Consider the following 22,181-nt stretch of genomic DNA (forward strand, 5'->3'; position numbering starts at 1 on the left):
GTTCCACTTGAGAAGCCGTCACCTCCTTACGACAGCCTTTCCTTTCGTCGTGCTTTTCCACAAAGCATTGTTGTGAAAAATATCTAGATGTATCACAAGAGGAATAGACAGGGTAGACAAAGTCTTTTCCCAAGACAGAGATAGTTAGTTTAAAGGTGAGAGGCGTGTCGGAGGAGCCAGACTGGGTTCAGAGAAGCTGGCCTCAGTGCTGCCTGCTACTCAAAGGCATCAGTGTTGGTGAGCGAAGGCGGCCTCCAGTGTAACTGTGGATGATTATCCTGTTTCTCTTGCGATCGTAAGACCCTGGTGGACATTGATAACATAATTTGCTGCAGGCCTGTTTCCCTTGTTTGATGGTGTGGGAGCCGCGTCTGCGTGGCCTCTGTTGTAGTGAGGAGTAGGCCTCAAGCCGCAGGCTTGCCTGCTGCTGCGGGTCAAGAGAGAGACACTGGAGGCACTGCAGCATGGTGCCCGAGCTCGGTTGGGGGAATAGCCTCTCCCATTGGTGCTGCCCTCCAGTGTTTGATCAGTGGAATGACAGACTGGATCTGCGCATTTCCGGTGATCTGTACAATCAACTTGTGGGACACGTCACTCAGGGTCTTGGACTATCTATGTTTTTTTTTTGGAATGACAATTTTTTTTTGCTTGCTATTTTGAATATGCTGTGTATGTTTTGTACCTTGGCCCCAAAGGAACGCTTTTTCATTTTGCTGTTTGATGATAATTAAACTTGAATTTGATTTTGATTGATTTCATTTGAGAGGGGGAAGCTTAAGGGAGATGTGCAAAGCAGAACGATAAGATAAAGAGCGTACAGACAGTATCAGTAAGACTGAAAGAGTACAGAGAGCATTTACTGTACAAGGGATGCTGACAGGACTTGAGGACCTGAGTTATAAGACCATGAGACACAGGAGCAGAATTAGGCTATTTGGCTCATTGAGTCTGCTCCACCATTCCATCAAGGCTGATTTATTATCCCTCTCAACCCCATTCTCCTGACTTCTCCCCATAACCTTGACTAATCAAGAACCTATCAACTTACTTACAAGAGCAAATCTGCAGAAGCTGGAAATCAAAGCAACACACACAAAACGCTGGAGGAACTCAGCAAGCCAGGCAGCACCTCTGGAAAAGAGTAAACAGTCAGCGTTTCAGGCCGAGACTCTTCATCAGGACTGGAGAGAAAAAGATGAGGAGTCCAGGTTAGCAGGTGGGGAGAGGGAAGGAAGAAACACCAGGTGACAGGTGAAACCGGGAGGGGGAAGAGGGAAGTAAAGAGCTGGGAAGTTGATTGGTGAAAGAGATACAGAGGTCAAACAGAGTGTGACCCCTTCGTGACAGTAGAGGAGACCATGGACTGACATGTCGAAATGGGAATGGGAAGTGGAATTAAAATGGGTGGCCACTGGAGATCTCGCTTTTTCTGGCGGATGGAGCATAGGTGCTCAGTGAAACGGTCTCCTAGTCTACTTTTGATCTCACCAGTATAAAGGAGGCCACACCAGGAGCACCGGATGCAGTATATGACCCCAACAGACTCACAGGTGAAGTGTCGCCTCACCCGAGAGGACTATTTGGGGCCCTGAATTGTAGTGAGGGAGGAGGTGTAGGGCAGGTGTAGCACTTGTTCCGCTTGCAAGGACAAGTGCCAGGAGGGAGATCAGTGGGGAGGGATGAATGGACAAGGGAGTCACATAGGGAGCGATCCCTGCGGAAGGCAGAAAGTGGGGGGACAGGAAGGATGTGCTTGGTGGTGGGATCCCTTTGGAGGTGGTGGATGTTATGGAGAATCATGTGCTGGATGCGGAGGTGCGGGGGTGGTAGGTGAGGACAAGAGGAACTCTATTCCTGATGGGGTGACAGGAGAATGAGGTGAGAGCAGACGTGTACGAAATGGAAGCGATTCGGCTGAGGGCAGCGTTGATGGTGGAGGAAGGGAAGCCCCTTTCTTTGAAGGAGGAGGACATCTCATTAGTTCTGGAATGAAAAGCCTCATCCTGAGAGCAGATGCAGCAAACGTGGGGGAACTGAAAGAAGGGGATGGCATTTTTACAAGTGAGAGTGTGGGAAGAGGTATAGTCCAGGTAGCTGTGAGAGTCTGTGGGTTTCTAGTAGACATCAGAGATGGAGACAGGGAGATCGAGAAAGGGGAGGGAGGTGTCGGAAATGGACCAGCTGGATTTGAGGGCAGGGTGGAAGTTGGAGGCAAAGTTGTGAAGTCGCGAGCTCTACGCGGGTGCAGCACCAATGCAGTCGTCGATGTAGCAAGGGAAGAGTTGGGGAGTGACACCAGTGTAGGCTTGCAACACAGAATGTAAACTAACTTACTTATGTAATCCTATCAGGCATTCAGGCATTCCCAGCACCCACCACTCTCTGTATATATTTAAAAAAACAACCTGACATCCGCCGAATCTTTTTTCCAGTCACCTTAAGATTATGCCCCCTTGTATTAGCATTTCCACCCTGGGGAAAAGCCTCTGACTGCCTCCTATCATTTTGTACATCTCTATCAAGTCATCTCTCATCCTCCTTCTCTCCAAAGAGGAAAACCCAAAGTCACTCAACCTAACCTCATAAGGCACTTGCCCCCCGACTTCTGGTCCTTGTAGTCACTTGCTCCCTGACCTCTGGCCCTTGTGGTCACTTGCACCCTGACCTCCGGTCCTTGTGGTCACTTGCTCCCTGACCTTCAATCCTTGTAGTCACTTGCCCCCTGACCTCAGATCCTTGTGGTCACTTGCCCCCTGACCTCTGGTCCTTGTGGTCATTTGCCCCCTGACCTCTGGTCCTTGTGGTCACTTGCTCCCTGACCTCCGGTCCTTGTGGTCACTTGCCCCCTGACCTCTGATCTTTGCGTCCCAGGCGATCGGACACATCTGACAGCCACCTGCTGGACCTGTGTATCATGGTTTTCCGAGCGTCGTTCTCCACCGGCAACCGGCTGAGCCTGGGCAGGCTGATGGCACACAGCAAGCGGGCGGTGAAGAAGTTTGTGGGCTGCGACGTGATGCTGGAGCCTGGCGAGTATGCCGTCGTCTGCTGTGCCTTCAACCACTGGCAGATGTCAATGCCTTCGCCGTCGCTGTCCCCCGCCGCAGGTGAGGGAAACCCAAGGGCTGGAGTAATCCCCCACCTCCATCAGGAGGGGGAACCAAGATGCCCGTTTGTGGAGGGTCGATGTACAGAGGGTAAAGATGCCAGAGTAGTGTGTGGGGGAGTGGGGGGGGGTCAGAGAACAGATCTGCAGTCTGGGGTGGGGATCCCCAGAAAGAGAAGTGGCCATGGAGGCAAAGAGAGTGGGGACAAAGTTCAGTGTCATGCCGGGGGCCAGTCCATTGAGACAGGAACATAGGGTGTGGAGTGAGAGCAGGCTGTTGGGAACCATTGGGTGAGCGGGGTGGTGGGGTTGGGGGGGATCAATGGTGAACACAGGAGCACAGGGCGAGGGGAGTAAGAGATCCTGAGGATGGAGGGTTGCTTTGAAAGAGGGTGTGGTGACAGAGAGTGTGGACTGTGGTCTGGGTCTGAGTGTAGGTTAGGGCCGCTTTTCACTCAGGATGCCAGGGGCAGAGCTGGGTGAGAGGGGTAGTGTCTCAGGGAGGGCTCAGGTTATTGGCAAGGGGTGAGGGGTGAGGGGCCCGGGGAGGGTTTCTGGGTCTCAGGGAAGGGTGAGGGGCCTGGGGAGGATTTCTGGGTTTCAGAGAGGGCTCCTGGGTCTCAGGGAAGGGTGAGGGGCCCAGGGAGGGTTCCTGGGTCTCAGGGAAGGGTGAGGGGCCCAGGGAGGGCTCCTGGGTCTCAGGGAAGGGTGAGGGACCCAGGGAGGATCTCTGGGTTTTAGGGAAGGGCGAGGGGCCCGGAGAAGGTTTCTGGTTCTCAGGGACGGTTCCTGGGTCTCAGGGAAGGGTGAGGGGCCCGGAAAAGGTTTCTGGGTTAAGGTGTCTGCAGCTGAGGTTGGTGAGATGGGCAGGGTCTCAGGACGCTGTCCAATTACACCCAGGTGACCAATTAACCTACTACCCCATATATGTCTGGACTGTGAGAGGAAACTGGAGCAGCCAGAGGTCACGTGGAAAGGGGCAAACTCCTTACAGAGGTCACGGGGAAAGGGGCAAAGTCCTTACAGAGGTCACGGGGAAAGGGGCAAAGTCCTTACAGAGGTCACGGGGAAAGGGGCAAACTCCTTACGGAGGTCACGGGGAAAGGGGCAAACTCCTTACAGACAGTGGTGGGAATTGACAGTGGCTGGGTCACCTCTGCTGTAATAACGTTACACTAACCGCTTTGCCACTGAGCCATCATTAGAAAGTGTGTAATGGTAAGAATGAGCTTTACTTGTCACACGTGCATCATTACAGCGAGACAGACAGTGAAATGCCTCGTTTGTGTCTGAGCATTGTGTGGGGGCAACCCACAGGTGTCACCATGGTCTGCCCACAACTTACCAACCCTAAGCCAGAGAACCAACAAACTCCTTACAAGCAGCGGCGGGATTTGAACTCTGATCTTCCGGTCGCTGGAGCTGGAACCTGCTTTGATGAAAGCTGGGGGTTGGTAATGTTTGGGCATTCACAGGGACACACACCCCACCCCTGGCACAAGGTGCACAGCTACAGGACTCCGGAGGGAACCCGGGAGAGACAGCTGCTCAGCGCGCACCAGGCGTGAAGTATTTCCCGTCAGTTCCTCTTACCTGTTCACGCTGTGGGGCAGCACAGTTGCGTAATGCTTTACTGTTCCAACTGCTCTCATTCTCCCTGTCACCACGTGGGTTTCCCCCACGTACTGCAGTTTCCTCCCGCTTTCCAGAGGCATACAGGTTAGGGTTAATACATTGTGGGCACTGGAGGCGTACAGGTTAGGGTTAATAAATTGTGGGCACAGAGGCGTACAGGTTAGGGTTAATACATTGTGGGCACAGAGGCGTACAGGTTAGGGTTAATACATTGTGAGCACCAGAGGCGTACAGGTTAGGATTAATACATTGTGGGCACCAGAGGCGTACAGGTTAGGGTTAATACATTGTGGGCACCAGAGGCGTACAGGTTAGGGTTAATACATTGTGGGCACAGTGGTGTACAGGTTAGGGTTAATACATTGTGGGCACAGAGGCGTACAGGTTAGGGTTAATACATTGTGGGCACCAGAGGCGTACAGGTTAGGGTTAATACATTGTGGGCACCGGAGGTGTACAGGTTAGGGTTAATACATTATGGGCACCAGAGGCGTACAGGTTAGGGTTAATACATTGTGGGCACCAGAGGCGTACAGGTTAGGGTTAATACATTGTGGGCACAGAGGCGTACAGGTTAGGGTTAATACATTGTGGGCACAGAGGCGTACAGGTTAGGGTTAATACATTGTGGGCACAGAGGCATGGCGACGCTTGTGGCTGCCCCCTGCACATCCTCGGACTGTGTTGGTGCCCGACTGGCCGGGCCAGGCACGTGAGGACCCACCCAGTAGACAACCCAATAGGAGAACATCGTAGTTGACTCGAGTGATGGTTGGTACCAGAAGCATTGCCAGACTCGCAGACTGCCCTCAGCATATCCCACGTCGGTTGTTCACACAACATCACATTTCACTGTAAGCTTCGATGTTCATGTGATAAGTAAAGCGAATCTTTAACCCTTTATCGCCACGCTCACGTAGCCCTGTTTCCCGCTGCAGCAGTTTCAAGTCCCACCAGCAGTGGGCGAAGTTTGCCCGAGTTTCCTGGACACATCCTGGCCGTCTACAGCTACAAACCGGTGATGGTAGAACAGGTGAATTCCCAGCCAACGACCCTGGCCGACGCAGTGATCCTGCTGACGGAACACAAGGGAGAGAGGCACGAGGTAGGGAGTCCCTGCTCTCTCTTCACAGCAGAGTGTGAGCTGCGCAGGGCAGGGATGTCAGCGTTGAAACATCTGAGCTATAGAACATAGACCTGAGCAGGACTGCAACAGGTCCTTCGCCCACAGTGTTGTGTCAGCCAATTAAATTAGTGATCAAGCAGCCCGCTGAACTTCTGCCTACACAATGAGCCTATCTAAATGTCTCTTAAACGTCCCTAATGTGTCTCCCACCACCCACCACCCAGGCAGCAGATTCCAGGCACCCACCACTCTCTGTGTAAAAACTTGCCCCTCACATCTCCTTTCAAGTTATCCCCCTAACCTCAAATGTTTGCCTCTGCCATTAAACATTTCAATCCTGGGAAAAAGATACTGTCTGTCTACTTCATTTATGCTTCTCATAACCTTATAAACCTCTATCAGATCTCCCCTCGGCCTCTACCAATCCAGAGAAAACAACCCAAGTTTGTCCAACCCCTCGTGATATCACACGCCCTCTAAACCAGGCAGCATCCTGGTAAACCTCTCCTGCAGCCTCGACATCCTTCCTATAGTGGGGCAATCAGAACTATATGCAATACTCCAGATGCGGTTGCACCAGAGTTTTATAAAGTTACAATAAAACTTCCTGATGTTTTACCTCAATCCTTGAATAATCAAGGCAAGCATGCCATAAGCCTTCTTAACCACCCTATCAACTACTTTCCCTCCAACTTCCTTCTTCCTCCACCCCACCATCCCTGAACACCCCAAACTTCCTTTCCCCTCAGACACTACCAACCCCCTTTCCCCCTCCGATCCCAGCTCTCGTCCATGCCGTGTTTTCACCATTCCCTCTAACCTTCCCTTCTCAGAGGCAGTACGTTCTGTCCCCAGTAAGGGCCTCACCTTTGTCCCCTGCGCCCACACCTCAGTGAGTTCCATGCCTACCACAACGCTGAGCTCTCCTTCTACCACCTCCGAACCTATCTCTTATTCAAGGGCTCCCCACCCCGTACTGACGACCCCTTCTCCCGTCTTCAACCCTCCTCCTCTTCCTGGACATCCCGCTCTGGGTTTCTGCCTGCCCTGGACATTTTCACTGCCAACTGCTGACAGGACATTAACCATCTAGACTTTAACACTCCTCTCTCCTATTCCGACCTCACTCCTTCCGAACGCTCCGCTCTGCATCCCTCCACACTAATCCTAACTTCACTATCAAACTCGCAGGTGCTGTAGTAGTCTGGTGTACTGGCCGCTGTCTTGCCGAAGTCCACAGCCAACTCTCAGACACCTCCTCTTTCTTACCCTTCCAACAGGCCCCACTAAGGAACACCAGGCCAACCTTATCGACTCTGGGGATCTCCCAGCCACCACCACCAACTTCATAGTTCCTGCACCCCGCACCTCCTGTTTCTACCTCCTACCCAAGATCCACATACCTGCTTGTCCAGACAGTCCCATTGTTTCAACTGAACTCATATCAGCTTATCTCGACTCTGCTTTATCCCCCCTAATTCAGTCCCTTCCCATCTACAAACCCCATTTCCAGAAAAGTTGGGATATTTTCCAAAATGCAATAAAAACAAAAATCTGTGATATGTTAATTCACGTGAACCTTTATTTAACTGACAAAAGTGCAAAGAAAAGATTTTCAATAGTTTTACTGACCAACTTAATTGTATTTTGTAAACATACACAAATTTAGAACTTGATGGCTGCAACACACTCAACAAAAGTTGGGACAGAGTTAAAATAGGATTGAAAAGTGCACAGAATATTCAAGTAACACCGGTTTGGAAGACTCCACATTAAGCAGGCTAATTGGTAGCAGGTGAGGTATCATGACTGGGTATAAAAGTAGCGTCCATCAAAGGCTCAGTCTTTGCAAGCAAGGATGGGTCGTGGCTCACCCCTTTGTGCCAAAATTCGTGAGAGAATTGTTAGTCAGTTCAAAAGGAACATTTCTCAACGCAAGATTGCAGAGAACTTAGGTCTTTCAACATCTACCATACATAATATTGTGAAAAGATTCAGAGAATTCAGAGACATCTCAGTGCGTAAAGGGCAAGGTCGGAAGCCACTGTTGAATGTGCGTGATCTTCGAGTCCTCAGGCGGCACTGCCTAAGAAACTGTTGTGCTACTGTGACAATTATAGCCACCTGGGCTCGGGAGTACTTCGGAAAACCATTGTCACTCAACACAGTCCGTCGCTGCATCCAGAAATGCAACTTGAAACTGTATTACGCAAGGAGGAAGCCGTACATCAACTCTATGCAGAAACGCTGGCGAGTCCTCTGGGCCTGAGCTCATCTCAGATGGACCGAAAGACTGTAGAACCATGTGCTGTGGTCAGATGAGTCCACATTTCAACTAGTTTTCAGAAAAAACAGGCGTCGAGTTCTCCGTGCCAACGATGAAAACGACCATCCAGATTGTTATCAGCGAAAGGTGCAAAAGCCAGCATCTGAGATGGTATGGGGGTGCATCAGTGCCCACGGCATGGGTGAGTTTCATGTATGTGAAGGTACCATTGACTCTGAGGCGTATATTAGGATTTTAGAGAGACATATGTTGCCATCAAGGCGACGTCTCTTCCCGGGACGTCCATGCTTATTTCAGCAGGACAATGCCAGACCACATTCTGCATGGGCTACAACAGCGTGGCTTTGTAGACACAGAGTGTGTGTGCTTGACTGGCCTGCTGCCAGTCCAGATCTATCTCCTATTGAAAATGTATGGCACATCATGAAGAGGAGAATCAGACAACGGAGACCACGGACTGTTGAGCAGCTGAAGTCTTATATCAAGCAAGAATGGACAAAATTTCCAATTGCAAATCTACTACAATTAGTATCCTAAGTTCCAAAACGATTAAAAAGTGTTATTAAAAGGAAAGGTGATGTAACACAATGGTAAACATGCCTCTGTCCCAACTTTTGTTGAGTGTGTTGCAGCCATCGAATTCTAAATTTGTGTATGTTTACAAAATACAATCAAGTTGGTCAGTAAAACTAATGAAAATCTTTTCTTTGTACTTTTGTCAGTTAAATAAAAGTTCACGTGAATTAACATATCACAGATTTTTGTTTTTATTGCATTTTGGAAAATATCCCAACTTTTCTGGAAATGGGGTTTGTACATCCAAGACATCTCACACGCTCTTGATCTTTTCAAGGATCTCAGGTTCCCTGGCCCCTGTCATCTTATTTTCACTGTGGATGTCCAGTCCCTATACACCTCCATCCCCAGCAGGAAGCCCTCAAAGCTCTCTGTTTCTTTCTGGACACCAGACCCAACCAGTTCCCCTCCATCACCACTCTCCTCCAACTAGCAGAACTTGTCCTCACTCTTAATCATTTCTTCTTTGCCTCTTCCCACTTCCTTCAAACAAAAAGTGTAGCCATGGATACTCACATGGGTCCCAGCTATCCCTGCCTATTTGTCGACTAGATGGAACAGTCTATATTCCAAGCCCACACTGGTGACCGTCCCACACTTTTCCTATGCTACATCGACGACTGCATTGGTACTGATTTCTGCACCCATGCTGAACTCGTCAATTTCATCCACTTTGCCTCCAACTTCCCCCCGTCCCCAAATTCACCAGATCCATTTCCAACACCTCCTTTCCCTTTCTCGATCTCACTGTCTCTATCTCTGGAGACAGCTTATCCTCCAATGTCCATTATAAACCAACGAACTCTCACAGTTACCTGGACTATAGATCGTCCCACCCTACTACTTGAAGAAATGCCATCCCCTTCTCTCAATTCCTCCGTGTCTGCCGCTTCTGCTCTCAGGATGAGGCTTTTCATCCTAGAACGAAGGAGGTGTCCACCTTTTTCAAAGAAAGGAGCTTCCCTTCCTTCACCATCAACGCTGCCCTCAACCACACCTCTTCCATTTCACACACGTCTGCTCTTACCCCATCCCCCCGCCACCCTACCAGGGAGAGGGTTCCTCGTCCTCGCCTACCACCCCACCAGCCTCCACATCCAGCACATAATTCCCCGAAACTTCCACTGCCTCCAAATGGATCCCACCACCAAATACATCTTCCAACCCCCAACCTGCTTTCCGCAGGATCGCTCCCTACGCGACTCCCTTGTCCATTCGTCCCCCCCATCCCTCCCCACTGATCTCCCTCCTGGCACTTATCCTTGTAAGCGGAACAAGTGCTACACCTGCCCTTACACCTCCTCCCTCACTATCACTCAGGGTCCCAAACAGTCCTTCCAGGTGAGGCGACACTTCACCTGTGGGTCTGCTGGGGTCATATACTGTGTCTGGTGCTCCCGGTGTGGCCTCCTGTACATCGGTGAGACCTGACAGAGATTGGGAAACAGCTTCACTGAGCACCTACGCTCCAACTGCCAGGAGAAGCAGGATCTCCCAGTGACCACCCATTTTAATTCTACTTCCCATTCCCATTCCAATATGTCTATCCATGGCCTTTCCACTGTTGGGATCAGGCCTCACTCAGGTTGGAGGAACAACACCTTATATTCTGTCTGGTAGCCTTCAACCTGATGGCATGAACACTGACTTCTCAAATTTCCGGTAGATTGCGAGGTCAGGAGTCGGACTGATTGTACAAGAGTCTGAACCAGGTGCTGCGTGCTTTCAGCTGTTCGTACTGTTTACCCGATGGGCGCGGGGAGGGGTGGGTGGTGAGGCCTTTGATTGTTCTTGGCTGCCGTTCCAAGGCCGCATGGGGCTGGGGATAGGGCGGGGTTGCATGTGGAGCCTAACCAGAACCCCTTTGCCTTTGGACAGGGCCGCGAGGGCATGACCTGTTACTACCTGACCCACGGCTGGGCTGGGCTCATTGTGGTGGTGGAGAATCGACACGATAAATACTACCTCCACGTGTCATGTGACTGCTCAGACAGCTTCAACGTGGTGTCGACACGCAGCAGCCTGAAGACGACAGACAGTGTTCCACCCTTACACAGGTAACCCCAGCCCCCAGCCCCAGCTCCCTGACGGCACTGCTCACACTCTCACACCCCTGCAAGCAAAGCACGCAGTGACAGGGACAAAATGCTGAGCTCAGCCGGTCAGGTGGTGTCTACGGAGAGGGGTAATTTATGATCAAAGTACATATACGGCAAGGGTTCCCAACCTGCTGCCTGACCTGCTGAGTGTACTTAAAGCTTCATTTAGAGATACAACACAGTGCCAGGCCAATGAGTTCCCACAGCCCAGTTACACCACCCATGTAATCAATAACCTACTAACTCGTACGTCTCTGGAATGGGGCAGGTCGATGGGAGTAGGCAGTTTAAATGGTTGAGCATGGACTAGATGGGCTGAAGGGCCTGTTTTGGACAGTTCTCACCACGTGCAGGGGTTAGGCAGCACTTTAGCTCGAGATCCTGCATCACAGGCAGTCCACTCCGCTCCAGAGGATAGGAGCCCCTGTGTACTTGTCTCCCCACACCCTTCCCCTCGACAAACCTATCCATACTCCTCTTAAATATTAAAATCAAAATTGTACTGCTACTTGTGCTGGCAGCTCGCTCCACACTCTCACCACCCTCTGAGTGAAGGAGTTTCCCCTCTCATTCCCCTTAAACATCTCACCTTTCACCCTTAACCTAAGACCTCTAGTTGTAGTCCCACACAACCTCAGTATAAGATGCCTGTTTGCATTTACCCTATCTATATCCCTCATAATTTTGTATACCTCCATCAAATCTCCCCTTAATCTTCTACATTCTAAGGACTACAGTTCTAACCTATTGAATCTTTCCTTATAACTCAGGTGCTCCAGACCCAGCAACATCCTTGTAAAATTTCTCTGTATTTTCAACCTTACTTACAGGTTTCCTGTGGGTAGATAACCAAAACTGAACACAATACTGCAAATTAGGCTTCACCAATATCTTATACAACTTCAACATAACATCCCCTCTTCTGTACTCAATACTTTGATTTATAAAGGCCAATATGCCAAAAGCTTTCTTTACAACCCTATCTACCTGTGACACCACTCTCAATGAATTATGGACCTGTATTCACAGGTCCCTATGTTCTACCGCACTCCTCAGTGCCCTACCGTTGACTGTGTAAGATCTACACTAGTTGGTCGTATCAAAATGTCTGCATTGAATTCCATCTGCCATTTTTCCAGCTGATGCGGATCCCTCTGTAAGCCATGATAGCCTTCCTCACTGTCCACTACACCCCCAACCTTGGTGTCATCCACAAATTTGCTGATCCAGTTAACCGCATTATCATCCAGATCATTGATATCGATGACAAACAATAAGGGACCCACATCGGTCCCTGCAGCACACCTCTAGTCACAGGCCTCCAGTCAGAGAGACGCCCCCCCACTACCTCTCTCTGGCCTCTCCCACAAAGCCAATGTCTAATCCACTGAATCTTCTTGGCCATCCTCCCTGTGGGGCTTTGTCAAATGCTTTGCTGAAGTCTACATAGACCACATTTACCGCCTTGCCTTCATCTACTTTCCTAGTAGCTTCCTTGAAAAACTCTCTCAGATTGGTTAGACATGACCTACCACACATGAAGCCATACGGACTATCCTTAATCATCCATGTCTATATAATTTGAAGAAATGAGAAAGGATCTAAAAAGCGTGGATTGGGACAGGTTGTTCTCTGGCAAAGATGTGATTGGTAGGTGGGAAGCCTTCAAAGGGGAAATTTTGAGAGTGCAGAGTTTGTATGTTCCTGTCAGGATTAGAGGCAAATTGAATAGGAATAAGGAACCTTGGTTCTCAAGAGATATTGCAACTCTGATAAAGAAGAAGAGGGAGTTGTATGAAATGTATAGGAAACAGGGGGTAAATCAGGTGCTTGAGGAGTATAAGAAGTGCAAGAAAATACTTAAGAAAGAAATCAGGAGGGCAAAAAGAAGACATGAGGTTGCCTTGGCAGTCAAAGTGAAGGATAATCCAAAGAGCTTTTACAAGTATATTAAGAGCAAAAGGATTGTAAGGGATAAAATTGGTCCTCTTGAAGATCAGAGTGGTCGGCTTTGTGCGGAACCAAAGGAAATGGGGGGGATCTTAAATAGGTTTTTTGCGTCTGTATTTACTAAGGAAGCTGGCATGAAATCTATGGAATTGAGGGAATCAAGTAGTGAGACCATGGCAACTGTACAGATTGAAAAGGAGGAGGTGCTTGCTGTCTTGAGGAAAATTAAAGTGAATAAATCCCCGGGACCTGACAGGGTGTTCCCTCGGACCTTGAAGGAGACTACTGTTGAAATTGCAGGGGTCCTGGCAGAAATATTTAAAATGTCGCTGTCTACGGGTGAAGTGCCGGAGGATTGGAGAGTGGCTCATGTTGTTCCGTTGTTTAAAAAAGGATCGAAAAGTAATCCGGGAAATTATAGGCCAGTGAGTTTAACGTCAGTAGTAGGTAAGTTATTGGAGGGAGTACTAAGAGACAGAATCTACAAGCATTTGGATAGACAGGGGCTTATTAGGGAGAGTCAACATGGCTTTGTGCGTGGTAGGTCATGTTTGACCAATCTGTTGGAGTTTTTCGAGGAGGTTACCAGGAAAGTGGATGAAGGGAAGGTAGTGGATATTGTCTACATGGACTTCAGTAAGGCCTTTGACAAGGTCCCGCATGGGAGGTTAGTTAGGAAAATTCAGTGGCTAGGTATACATGGAGAGGTGGTAAATTGGATTGGACATTGGCTCGATGGAAGAAGCTAGAGAGTGGTGGTAGAGAATTGCTTCTCTGAGTGGAGGCCTGTAACTAGTGGTGTGCCACAGGGATCAATGCTGGGTCCATTGTTATTTGTCATCTATATCAATGATCTGGATGATAATGTGGTAAATTGGATCAACAAGTTTGCTGATGATACAAAGATTGGAGGTGTAGTAGACAGTGAGGGAGGTTTTCAGAGCCTGCAGAGGGACTTGGACCAGCTGGAAAAATGGGCTGAAAAATGGCAGATGGAGTTTAATACTGACAAGTGTGAGGTATTGCACGTTGGAAGGACAAACCAACGTAAAACATACAGGGTTAATGGTAAGGCACTGAGGAGTGCAGTGGAACAGAGGGATCTGGGAATACAGATACAAAATTCCCTAAAAGTGTTGTCACAGGTAGATAGGGTCGTAAAGAGAGCTTTTGGTACATTGGCCTTTATTAATCGAAGTATTGAGTATAAGAGCTGGAATGTTATGATGAGGTTGTATAAGGCATTGGTGAGGCCGAATCTGGAGTATTGTGTTCAGTTTTGGTCACCAAATTACAGGAAGGATAAAAATAAGGTTGAAAGAGTGCAGAGAAGGTTTACAAGGATGTTGCCGGGACTTGAGAAACTCAGTTACAGAGAAAGGTTGAATAGGTTAGGACTTTATTCCCTGGAGCGTAGAAGAATGAGGGGAGATTTGATAGAGGTATATAAAATTATGATGGGTATAGACAGAGTGAATGCAAGCAGGCTTTTTCCACTGAGGCAAGGGGAGAAAAAAACCAGAGGATATGGGTTAAGGGTGAGGGGGGAAAAGTTTAAAGGGAACATTAGGGGGGGCTTCTTCACACAGAGAGTGGTGGGAGTGTGGAATGAGCTGCCAGACGAGGTGGTAAATGCGGGCTCACTTTTAACATTTAAGAATAAATTGGACAGATACATGGATGGGAGGTGTATGGAGGGATATGGTCCGTGTGCAGGTCAGTGGGACTAGGCAGAAAAATGGTTCGACACAGCCAAGAAGGGCCAAAGGGCCTGATTCTGTGCTGTAGTTTCTATGGTTCTATGGTTCTAAGTACTTATATATCTGGTCCCTTAGAATACCCTCCTAAATAATTGTAGTTTTATACATATAAAAAAATGGAAAAGGTTATATGTGTGAAAAAAGTACATGATAATTGTGAACTCCTTATCCAAATAAAAATAAAATTTTAAAAAAAGGAAGTACCTTCAAAAAAAAAAAAAAAAAAACCCTCCAATAACCTTCCCACTACTGATGTCAGGCTCACTGACTTGTAACCAGGACAGGAGGTACAACTGGTCTGTCTATGACTTCTGGAGGAGAATAAGCTGATACATAATGAAATATATGAATTCACGTCTGCTAGCAAACTGCGATCATTTCACAAGTAGGCACAAGAATGGCAGATGCTGGAATCTGCTGAAACCTTCTGAATATTGAGGGGCCTAGGTAGAGTGGATGTGGAGAGGATAGTTCCAGTAGTTGGGGAGCCTAGGACCAGAGAGCACAGCTTCAGAATAGAGGGGCATCCTTTTAGAAGGGAGATGAGGACAAATTTCTTCAGACAGGGGGTGGTGAATCTGTGGAATTCATTGCCACGGACAGCTGCGGAGGCCAAGTCACTGGATATATTTAAAGTGGAGGCTGATAGATTCTTGATTAGTCAGGGTATCAAAGATTACAGGGAGAAGGCGGGAGATTGGGGTTTGAGAGGGATAATAAATCAGCCATGATGGAATAGACTCGATGGGCCGAATGGCCTAATTCTGCTTCCATGTCCAATGGTGTGAGGTGTGGTTGACTGCAGTGTGAAACAACAGATTTCCTGATATATGCCAGTGATATTAAACCTGATTCTGTTTTCTTGTGTTTCTGATTTGGGTCTGGCAGTATCTGTGGGAGGGGGTGTTTCATCTTGGGACCCTGGGTCACAAGAAGGGGAGGGACCGAGGGTGGGGTCGAGTACTGACTGCTGTCTTTTCTCCCCTCAGGCAGGTGTTGGTGGTACTCTCCCAGCTGGAAGGCAACGCTGGCTTCTCCATCACCCACCGGCTGGCTCACCGCAAAGCAGTGCAGCATTCATTGGGCGAATGGTCCTCGACTAGGGGCACACACAGCCCCCCGCTCACGCCCGACGTCTCTGGCCTGCACTGCCCCCGGCCCTTGTGACGACAGCTGCTCCCCACCGTTGTCCCCGACCCCTACCCTCTTCTGTTGAGGTTGGGGTGGGTGGGGGAGACAGATATCACATCTGCTCCAATTTCTAATCCAGGAAGGGGAATCCACTTCACCAACAGCCGGTCTCCACCCTGAAGACCCCCATCCCAGGGGGTAGGGTCTCTAAACCTTATCTGGGGCCCTATCATCACCCCCCCGACTCAAAACTCAAATCTCCCTCCCCCTGGGTTCATCCTCCCCCCCCCCACCCAGGATCATTCCCATTCTCCGGGATCCTGGGATTTCCTCTCCTAGATCTCTCTCTGCCCTTCAATCACATACTTCCCTAGATCACACCCTCCCTCAGTATCGCCCCCTCCCTGGGTCCCTCTCCCACCCACCCACCCACCACCCCACTCCCAGGATCCCTGGATCCCATCCTCTTGACTCCCACCCCATCACCTTGATCGCTATCTCCATTGCCGTTGCTGTGGTGACGGGTTGAATCTCTCCCGGCCTAGCTGCACCAAGAGCCTCAGGAATCCCTGCTCGCCAGCTTCCCTCCCAGACATGAGAACCCAGCCCCTTCCCACACACCCCCACCTCCCCAAGCATACCTTTGTAGATTTGCTTTCAGATTTTGACCACCCGGCCTCGCCTCATCACCCCACCAAGGTGCCTCTGAACACACACAGCCAGAGTGGTGATCATCCTTAATCATAAACCCTGACACTCTCTTCTACGTAAGAATTGATAGTTTTTGTGAACATTTTCATAAAATTCCATGTTTCTGACACGTCTGCCCCTGTGACAGCTACTCATTCCCGTACCTCACAAAGGCCCCTGTCCTCTCCTCAAACTCTGCACTACAATCACAGTCCCCAGCCAGCCACACTCTGCTTGCTGTGAGTTTCTACATGGTTAACGGGGTTGGCTCTGTGAGTTTCTACATGGTTAATGTGGTTAGTCTGTGAGTTTCTACGTGTAACGTGGTCACTCTGTGAGTTCCTACGTGGTTAACATGGTCACTCTTTGAGTTTCTAGATGGTTAATGTGGTCACTCTGTGAGTTTCTATGTGTAATGTGGTCACTCTGTGAGTTTCTACATGTAACGTGGTCACTCTGTGAGTTCCTACATGGTTAACATGGTCACTCTGTGAGTTTCTACATGGTTAATGTGGTCGTTCTGTGAGTTCCTACGTGGTTAACGTGGTCACACTGAGTTTCTACATGGTTAACGTGGTCACTCTGTGAGTTTCTACGTGGTTAACGTGGTCACTCTGATTTTCTACATGGTTAACATGGTCGGCATCTATGTGAAACTCACTGCTACAGCCATGATGTTAATTTGGGGCGGTTTCCAAAGGGGTGTGGGTGTGTCCTGATGCTCCAGTATCAGTGAGAGGCTCAGGTACAGATCCTGCCTCCCCTGGTTTAGAACAGGTTGTATCCAGATGAAGGAGTTTGATGGAAACCATGTTTGGTGGAAAATGTTTTGGCACAGTAGAACAGTACAGAACCTTTGGCCCCCACAGCTTTGTGTCAATCTTTCAACCTACTTTATGATCAATGTAACCCTTTCCCTCACATAACCCTTCATTTATCTAGCGCCTAAATATCTCTTAAATGTCCCAGATGTATCGGCCTCTACCACCACCCCTGGCAGGGCGATCCACACACCCACCACTCTCTGTGTAAAAAACCTACCTCGAACATCCCTCCTCCAATCTCCTTAAAATGATGCCTCCTTGTATTAGCCCTTCCCACTCTGGGAAAAAGTCTCTGGCTGTCTACTCCATCTATGCATCTTGTAAGCCTCTATCAAGTCTCCTCTCATCTTCCTTCACTCCAAAGAGAAAAACAGCTCACTCAGCCTATCCTCATAAGACATGCTCTCTAATCCAGGCAGCATCCTGGTAAATCTCCTCTGCACCTTCTCTAAAGCTTCCACATCCTTCCTATAGTGAGACGAATAATGTTCATTGGACTAAAGCATAAAGAAAAAACACAACTTAAATGCGGCTGCATCCAGTGAGTTAAGACAGACTCAGGTACAAGGCTAGTCAGGGACATTACCGGGTTCAGGAGGCTGCTGTTAGCCAAGGTGCACACTTCGTAACTCACACTGCTCTGTAGTCAGTCCTCGAGTCGGTGCTGGTTATTGGTGCAACCGGATGTTACTGTGGTAAATCTCCGAGTCCTGAACAGTGTCACCTATACCCACAGCTGGCATGGTCTCCGCCCAATCTGATAACGCACTGTGAGCACACATTTAGTCTGAATCTGCCTTTAATGTGTTTGCTGCTGCCTCAGACGAGCTGTTACCTCACTGCTTTGCTCAGCCATGTCTGGTTCTGTCTGTGTGGCGTTCACAGGCTCTCCCTGAAACCGTGTGGGTTACCTTGGAGGGCTCTGCTTTCCTCGGTCACTCAGTAAGACCATCATCACCACTGGGGCAAAGGCCGGCAACTGCAGCTCGCCACAGTCCTCTGACCTGGGCAATCTTCCAAGTTGTCCCTGGGTTTAGCCCATCTGCTTGGTTTCCCCCGGGGGGAGGGCTGGTTTCCTCTCAAAGATGTGTGGGGGCACTGACTTAATAAGGTGCCCCTCCTGTGTGGATGAGGGGTAGAATTTGGGGGGAAGATTAAAGTTTAGCTTTATTTGTCACATGTACAGGGAAATATGTCGTTTGCGTCAACGACCAACCCAGTCTGAAGCCGTGCTGGGGGCAGCTCACAAGTGTCACCACACTTCCAGCAGCAACATAGCACGCCCATAGCTGACTAACCCTGACCCGTACGAATGGACTGTGGGAGGAAACTGGAGCACCCACACAGTGATGGGAGAACGCACAAACTGCGTCCAGGCTGCGGCCGGAATTGAACGCCAGTCGTCGTTCGCTGGCACTGTGAAGCGATACACCGGCCAGAGAATAGTTACAGAGATTGCTCTGTGAGTCAGCACAGACTGGGTGGTTTTCCTACGGGAATGTGTTAAATTGTGGCGAGCATAGTTCTTTAAATGAATCTTTATCGAAAGGTTGGGGCAGTATCTTTCTGTCTCTGCCCATTGTAACAAAAGGCTGGGGTGAGATGTGATCTGGTAACAACAGGGTGATTTTGCTTTGCGGTAGAAAGGGATTCCCCAAGGACGCAGGTAAAGTTGGCAGCCAGCTGATCCCTCACTACTGTGGCTGGGTTTGTAAATCTGATCTAGTAATTTGTTGTGGATTGTTCACAGGAACTTTACTAATTGTTTTAATAAGAGCTTGAGGATTTATAATCTCTTCTAAAACCTGGGAGATTGTTTCTGTGGTAACTGAGCCCAAAATGCACAGAATGATTCCATCACTGGACCCCCTCCCCCCAACGCACAGCATGCCTACGACATACAGCAGGACAGAGGGTTACGTCCCAGCAAACCAAGACGTCCTAAATCTCCGACAGAACTGCCCGTCCCCACCCTGTCACTGCTGCCACCGGTCATCCCTCCTCATGTTGTTCGTCCGCTGGCCGAGCTTCCCCATCCCCACCCACTGTCCGTCCTGTCAGTGCGGCCTCAGGTGAGCTGAATCTGAACCAGCCTGTGAGCACTTACAGAGCCAACTCTCCACCCTGTGACTGGAAAGCGACAACACCAAGAGTTTTATCAATTTTAGAGTCTATATATATATATATAAATATATATAAATATATATATATGTATCATGTAGTTTCAAAAATCTCAGGTTCCAATGGACCAAATAAATTTTGTTTTATAATGACTGACTTGTAAACTCTGTGTGTGAATGTAAGTGTGATTTTGTGAATATATTCAGGTACGTGTGTGTGTGAGCATTGTGAGTGAGTGTGTTAGTGTGTAGTGAAGGTGACTCATCACTGAGGGTCCTCATCACCCAGGACTCGGCCCCTTCTCATTTCTGTCATCAGGGAGGAGGTACAGGAGCCTGAAGACACACACTCAAGGTTTCAGGAACAGCTTCTTCCCCTCCGCCATCAGATTTCTGAACGGACAATGAACCGATGAACACTACCTCACTATTTTTGCTCTACCTATTTATTATATACTTCTTGCTGTCATTTATAGTTTTCTTACATATTGCTCTGTACTCTGGCCACAAAATAGCAAATTTCTGTGTGTGTGTGTGTGCCTGTGTGTCTGTGTGTGTGAGTGTGTGTGTGTCTGTGTGTAAGTGTGTGTGTGAGTGTGTGTGTGTCTGTGTCTGTGTGTGTGTGTCTGTGTGTGTGTGTGTGTGTCTGTGTGTCTGTGTGTGTGTGTGTCTGTGTGTGAGTGTGTGTGTGTATGTCTGTGTGTGAGTGTGTGTCTGTGTGTGTGAGTGTGTGTGTCTGTGTGTGTAAGTGTGTGTGTGTATGTGTGTGTGTGTGTGTATGTCTGTGTGTGTGTGAGTGTGTGTCTGTGTGTGAGTGTGTGTGTGTCTGTGTCTGTGTGTGTCTGTGTGTGAGTGTGTGTGTGTGTCTGTGTGAGTGTGTGTGTCTGTGTGTGTGAGTGTGTGTGTGTCTGTGTGTGTGTGTGTGTGTGTCTCTGTGTGTGTGTGTGTGAGTCTGTGTGTGTGTGTGTGTGAGTGTGTCTGTGTGTGTGTCTGTGAGTTGCGTACGTTACTGTACATGTAATGCATCGACACAATGTCCGTTTGGTTTGGTTTTTAATTCCAGGAGGAAGTGGGAAGGCAGGGCAGCTCCCTGATTAGCTTCAGAGCAAACAGCCCCTTTCCCTAACCTCTGAGCCCTGAATCTGCCTGTTCTGCCGCAGGACCATCACGAGCTCACAGCGCTGGGTACTGCACTGCCTAGTGCCCCCACTCTGGACCCGGTACCACAGTGTGGCAGGGAGCTTACCTTGTCCCACACCATCTGTCTGTGTCCGAGTCACATCAAGGGACCAGGACCAGGACCAGGACAGACCTGCTGGTCGGGGTGAGGAGACCCAGCCTGTACTGGTGAGTACCGAGGTTATAGAGGATATGAAGCCCCTCCTTCCTGAGCAGGCTGCAGAGAGCCAGACGATGCTTACCTATACTCACGTCATTCTACAGATGTGCGGTAGGGAGCATCCTAACAAGTTGCATCACTGCATGGTATGAAAACTCCACTGTGGTGGACAGGATGGCTCTACAACAGGCAGTCAAAACTGCCCAACACATCACTGACACTAGTCTACCTACTATCAAGGACATCTATTCAGTAAGGTGCTGGAAACGGACCAGTAACATCATGAAGGATCCCACCCACCCACCCACCCACTCCCATCAGAGAGGAAGCAACAGAGCATCCACACCAAGACCACCAGACTCAAAACAGTTACTTTCTCCAAGCAGTAAGGCAGATCAACACCTTCACCCACTAACCCACCCCTCCACACCCCCAACCTTTACTACTTTATCATTTTCTGTCAGTCACCTTATGTACAGGCACTCTTGTGCCTGGCGTCACTTCATGAACATACAATCACTCTCTATATATAAGCTAGCTTATGTATTTACAGTTTATTTATAGAGTTTTAAAAAAGTTATTATTATGTTCTTGATCTTATTGTGTTTTTTTTTGCTGCATCAGATTCAGACTAACAATTATTTCATTCTCCTTTACAATTACTTACCGGAAATGACATTAAACAATCTTGAACATCTCATCCAAGTACAGAGATTATGGGAAATATAAACCTATCAGTAAATGTGGAAACAGGCCCTTCGACCCATCTGGTCCTGCTAGCCACGGTGCCCAGCAAACTAGTCCCATTTGCCTGCGCTTTGCCCATATTCCTCTAACCACCCATCCATCTCTTTATCCAAATCTTCATGTCAATGATTAAAGAGCAAGGTTATATTGATTTGTCACATGCACATCGAAACATACAGTAAAATGTGTCATTTATTCAAAGTTCAAAGTAAATTTATTATCAAAGTACATATATGTCACCACAGACAACCCTGAGATTCATTTTCTTGAGGGCATTCACAGAGCTACGGAGAAACACAATGGGATCAATGAAAAACTGTACAAACCGGACGGACAAACGTGTGTAAAAGACAAGAAATTGTGAAAACACAAAAAGAAAAAAATGAGAGCATGAGATGAATCCTTGAAAGTGAGTCCGTAGGTTGTGGAATCAGTTCAGTGATGAGGTGAGTGAAGTTATTCACACTGGTTCAAGGGCCTGATGGTTGAGGGGGTGTGGGTCATAGGGTCACAGAAAGGTACAGCACATGGCCATCTAGTCCGCGCCAAAGCATTAAAAATGCCTGGTCCCATCGATCATACCCCTCCCATCCATGTACCTCTCCAAACTTCTCAAACGCTGAAATCGAGCTTCCTTGCACCACTTGCGCTGACAGCTCGTTCCACACTCTCACAACCCTCTGAGTGAAGAAGTTCCCCCTCATGTTCCCCTGAAACATTTTACCTTTCACTCTTAACCCGTGACTTCTGGTTGTTGTCCCACTCAACCTCAGTGGAAAAAGCTTGCTTGC

General features: G+C 48.7%; 1 protein-coding gene across 9 annotated transcripts in view; it reads left to right on the forward strand.

Annotated features, from left to right (window-relative positions):
- Nucleotides 1-19,427, forward strand: part of capn15 (calpain 15) — a 316,435-nt gene extending 297,008 nt beyond the window's left edge. For 8 of the 9 annotated variants that reach the window (XM_063059439.1, XM_063059442.1, XM_063059436.1 and 5 more), the window contains 4 exons: nucleotides 2,872-3,107; nucleotides 5,680-5,846; nucleotides 10,609-10,787; nucleotides 15,529-19,427. In XM_063059439.1, the coding sequence (XP_062915509.1) occupies nucleotides 2,872-3,107; nucleotides 5,680-5,846; nucleotides 10,609-10,787; nucleotides 15,529-15,706 (760 nt within the window). In that variant the 3' untranslated portion in view covers nucleotides 15,707-19,427. The remainder of the gene's footprint in view (nucleotides 1-2,871; nucleotides 3,108-5,679; nucleotides 5,847-10,608; nucleotides 10,788-15,528) is intronic. The other variant, XM_063059437.1, reaches the window with a different exon arrangement.
- The last annotated feature ends 2,754 nt before the right edge of the window (nucleotides 19,428-22,181 follow it).

This window comes from Mobula hypostoma, chromosome 9, assembly GCF_963921235.1.
Source record: "Mobula hypostoma chromosome 9, sMobHyp1.1, whole genome shotgun sequence".
Lineage (NCBI taxonomy): Eukaryota > Metazoa > Chordata > Chondrichthyes > Myliobatiformes > Myliobatidae > Mobula > Mobula hypostoma.